Source organism: Coenobita brevimanus, chromosome 10 (genome assembly GCF_032717465.1).
Source record: "Coenobita brevimanus isolate Jiangsu-jjx chromosome 10, ASM3271746v2, whole genome shotgun sequence".
NCBI lineage: Eukaryota > Metazoa > Arthropoda > Malacostraca > Decapoda > Coenobitidae > Coenobita > Coenobita brevimanus.
Window position 1 is genome coordinate 576006 of NC_136963.1, and position 4430 is coordinate 580435.

A 4430-nucleotide genomic window follows, 5' to 3' on the forward strand; every position below is an offset into this window, starting at 1 on the left:
GCATCAGAGAAGTTAACCGTAAAGGGAGAAGTACTCGGTGCGACAGTGGTCATACATAAGATGACAAACTACACTTGCCAGGGTTGAAAAGTGCTATTATTTATTTTATCTGGGCTAAAATTTTACTACACACAGCATTTATGATTAAAAGGTGAATAACTATATCTATCTATCTATCTATATGCTGTGTGTGTGTGTGTGTGTGTGTGTGTGTGTGTGTGTGTGTGTGTGTGTGTGTGTGTGTGTGTGTGTGTGTGTGTGTGTGTGTGTGTGTGTGTGTGTGTGTGTGTGTGTGTGAGTGAGTGAGTGTGTAATTTCTGCAGTATTCAGTAGGCTATGCAGTTTGTTCCGACTTCAGGAAAACGAGACTTGTAAATCCACTTTTCTCTTAAATTCATCGTTAGGCTGGGTCCACAGATAAGAAATTACTGTGATTACCTTCTCCTGTCCTCCATCATTTAAACCTCGACTTCCCTCTGCTCCTCTTATCTCTAACATCAGCTAGCGCGCATCAACCCCACCCCGCCCTGCACCACCCAACCCCACCCTAAACATCTCCGCCCATCTTGGCCCCGCACTGCCCCGCCCCGCTCCGCCCATCCCCTTCCTCCCCACCCAACTACACTACCACATCCCACCCAAGGCCACAGCCCCAACCCGGCCTCCTCTGGCTCTCCACAGATTGACGTGAGTCATAATTTAATCATTATACACTTACATCCGGATTTCTATCGCGAATTACACGATTGTATCGTGGTTGGGACAAGGGGGATGGGATACGCCTGAAGGATATGGATCTGATTGTGTGTTTGTGTGTGTGTGTGTGTGTGTGTGTGTGTGTGTGTGTGTGTGTGTGTGTGTGTGTGTGTGTATTTTCACGCGCACATGGCTTCCAAAGCGTGTGTGTGGGATTTACTGGGAGGGGTGAAGATGGGAGGAAAGAAGGCAGACAGATTAAAAAAAAAAAAGAAAAAGAAAAAGAAAAAAAAAGAAAGACAACGAAAAAGAAATATATAAAAGAGTAGTGGTGGGATAGAAGAAAAGATGGGTGATGGTGACAGTAAGGCTTGGAGGCACTTTAAATTCGGCCAGACAGGATGAACCCTGGGACTGGGTATCAGGAGGTAGACTTAGGTACAGGAACGGAACAAAATTGCAACAGAACACGAAGATTAAAACTCTGAAGCTTTCCGGTGAGAGGGCACGTGTGGAGGTCTGAAGGGGACCAGGATCCACTCACACCAGGTCAGTCAGCCAGGTGACTAAAATAAACCTGGTCTGCGCAGTGACGTCACGCGAGTCCCCCATAGCCACTTTCTCCACTCCCTCACTCAGTGTCCAATGTTCTTGCCTTGATGTATCTATCAATTTCATATTATATCCCTGTGAAAGTCAATTCTTCTGGCGTGATACTTCTTCCATTCACTTTTAATCTAATAACTTTACTCATACTAAGTCATATGGAAAACATTGGTCTATTGCAAAAGAAGGGTTAAAGCAGTACATTAGTTTTCCTTAAAGGTGAGCTATACCTCACTTTACTAATAAAAAAAAGAAACACTGTACATAATGTACAAACGCTACTGTGTTTCACCATCTCGTACGTTCCTTAGACAGACTGGCAAGATACAGTTACTGTACTTCCTTCTGAAAACTGCTGAGGGATTTTGGTTCAGAGTTACTGACTCTCACAGCTGACATCAAACTGACCTTTCTATGCAGTATGCCTGCCTGTATATCATAATACATTCCAACTGCACAGCACTCTTGCTGATCATCATATATATGAAAATTTATTATACAGAACCACTGATCAATAAGAGATATGAATTATGTTGTGGCATCCCAGTTTTTGCTTTGCAACAGTCCCATCTTGCCTAAATATTAATGTACACTTGCACACCTCTTTGACAGCAGTTGTGTTGCATACTAAACTCGCTGCCTCTGCTGTCCTGACACATTACAATGCATATCAGTAATTTTATAGACTAATCCATACTGTTTTTGTCTTTGCTGACGTTTCACAAAATAATGTATTCATCATACTGAACTAGTAAGAGCCTACAAGAGTGTAACTAGGCTTCAGTCTCTCTCTCTCTCTCTCTCTCTCTCAAGTAGATGTTTGTCTGTCTGTCCGTCTGTCTGTCTGTCTATCTGTCTGTCTGTCTGTCTCTCTGTCTCTCTCTCTCTCTCTCTCTCTCTCTCTCTCTCTCTCTCACACACACACACACACACACACACACACACACACACACACAACCACTGCCTGGCTGGCTGACCTGGTGTGGGTGGATCCTGGCCTGGAGGGGGCAACAGGTGAACTGGTCCTCAGTGTTGCTCGGGCGGCTGGCCAAAGAGGGTGTGTACCGCTCTGTCTCTTGCGTCGGAGTTCACGTGCCACAATTCCCCATCTCCTCTACCGCAAAAACCACCTGACCAAACCTCACACCTGCTAATAGAATACCTGTGTGGGGTTGAGGTACATGCAGGAAGTGAGGTTTTTCCGAGGAGCTGTCGTTGGAAGAAGCAGAAGAGAATCTTCCTAATTTGGGAACATATTTCCATCGGAGGAGGAAGTGGCACGGGAGAAGGGTTAACCTGCCAGCAGCATTCGGGACACAAGCATTCATCATCTCACCCTACCACTCTCATCTAATTCCTCGCCTATTAAGGGTGAGGCACCAGCATGCAACTCCTTGGCTCTTCTCATGCCCGGTTTCCATGCGTATGAATGACACGAGCGTGCATAGGCAAATATTTTCCTGTGAGACTCTTTCCCAGCTCCCTATAATAATACAGTAAGAAAGTATCCAAGGGTAACAGTCCCAAATGTCTTGGACATTGCAATAAAAAATTATCTAGGAAATTAAAACTGGTGACTTCGACGGTGCAATAAGTACTGATCTAGGCAACAAACTCCAGTGACTCCCAAAACTGGAGGTGTAATCAGTGGAATGGTGTGGTGATTTCTATATTGGTGTATGGAGTGACCCTGCATGATGGTACGGTGCGAGAGCTTAGACCAATGTGCGACGTGGGAGGGGGAGAAATATAGGTTGCGGCCTCGCAGGATGGTGAAAAGGCTGCAGCAGGAGGTGGCCAAGACCCCAAGGGGAGCTATGGCCAAATCGCGATCAGTGCCGCTGTCAAAATACCGCAGAAAGACAACCAATGCCAGGGAGCGACACCGCTTGATGGAGATCAACAAGGCCTTCGATACTCTGCGACAGGTGCTTCCCGAGGCTGTGGAGGTGGAGGCGGCCAGCACCCCGTCCATCATGACCAAGATCACAACACTGCGCCTGGCGGTGGACTATATCAGGGCTCTCAGTGAGGTTCTCGATGCTGACACTCACCCTACCTCACACAACCTGTCTCATCCAGCTTCACCCTTCCTGCCTCGGCCTGCCTCACCCTGCCTCCCGTCCCTAGACTCCCCAACTGACCTGAACGACCTGCTCTTCGACACCCCCACTTTTTTGGACGACCCCTTGGATGTGTTCTATGACCTTCCCCCCTTACCTTTCCAAGACTCACTCCACTTGTTGCTGGAGGGGGAAGGAAAGGGCATGTTGCTCCTCTCCTGAACTTCCATATCCCACCACATCTTCCACACAGTATACTGCACTCAACCATGCAGTCACGCACACTCCACCACATCCCACCAAACCTTCAACACACTACAGCACACCCTACTGAAACTCCACCACACCACCACCACACCCTCTCATAGCTGCAGCACACTCCGCCGCAGCTCCATTTCACCTCTGAGAATGCCTCGCAATGACATCATTGGAAAAAGTTGATTGTGTTTAAGATATGTGCTGCGTCTATACCTTCACTAGCCATTATCATCAACAAAGCCTAACTTGAAGATATATCAAGTGCATAATTATATCGTACCGTACTCCATCAATACGGACATGTGTGTCATCTGTCTACAGCAACATTGCCTGTCCGTTCGCCATGCCAAATACTGTGTATAATAATTCTCACCCCCCTAACCTATGCTACTAGGAACAGGATAATGATGATGACGACGAAGATGATTCCTAGTGATGGAAATGGAACTTTAAAGACCTTTATCGTCTGTGAGCACTTCAACTGTTAAGTGTGCCATGTATTTGTTACTGTTGAACACTGATTGACGTTACTGATGTGTGAAAACCAAGTCGCATGTGGAGTATGTGATTTTCATGAATAAAATGTAAGTTATCAGAAATGATAATTAAAACAATTCTGCATATGCCATATATTTCGTAATATTAGGCTGTTAGTAACAAGAAATGGACACTAAGAACTATATTAAATGCGAAAAAAATTATTTTGATTGTAGGCCATCAATATTACCAACAAAAACAACTGTCCTTCCGGTTTACCAAATATTGAGGCCTCATGACGGCCAGTAATAGCTATAACAGAAAATTTAA

General features: G+C 45.6%; 1 protein-coding gene across 1 annotated transcript; it reads left to right on the forward strand.

Moving 5' to 3' along the window:
* Window positions 1–2999: 2999 nt before the first annotated feature.
* LOC145410461 (helix-loop-helix protein delilah-like) lies at window positions 3000–3587 on the forward strand. The gene has a single exon (XM_080280613.1). It carries the CDS (start codon window positions 3000–3002, stop codon window positions 3585–3587), a length of 588 nt encoding a protein of 195 aa, XP_080136739.1.
* The last annotated feature ends 843 nt before the right edge of the window (window positions 3588–4430 follow it).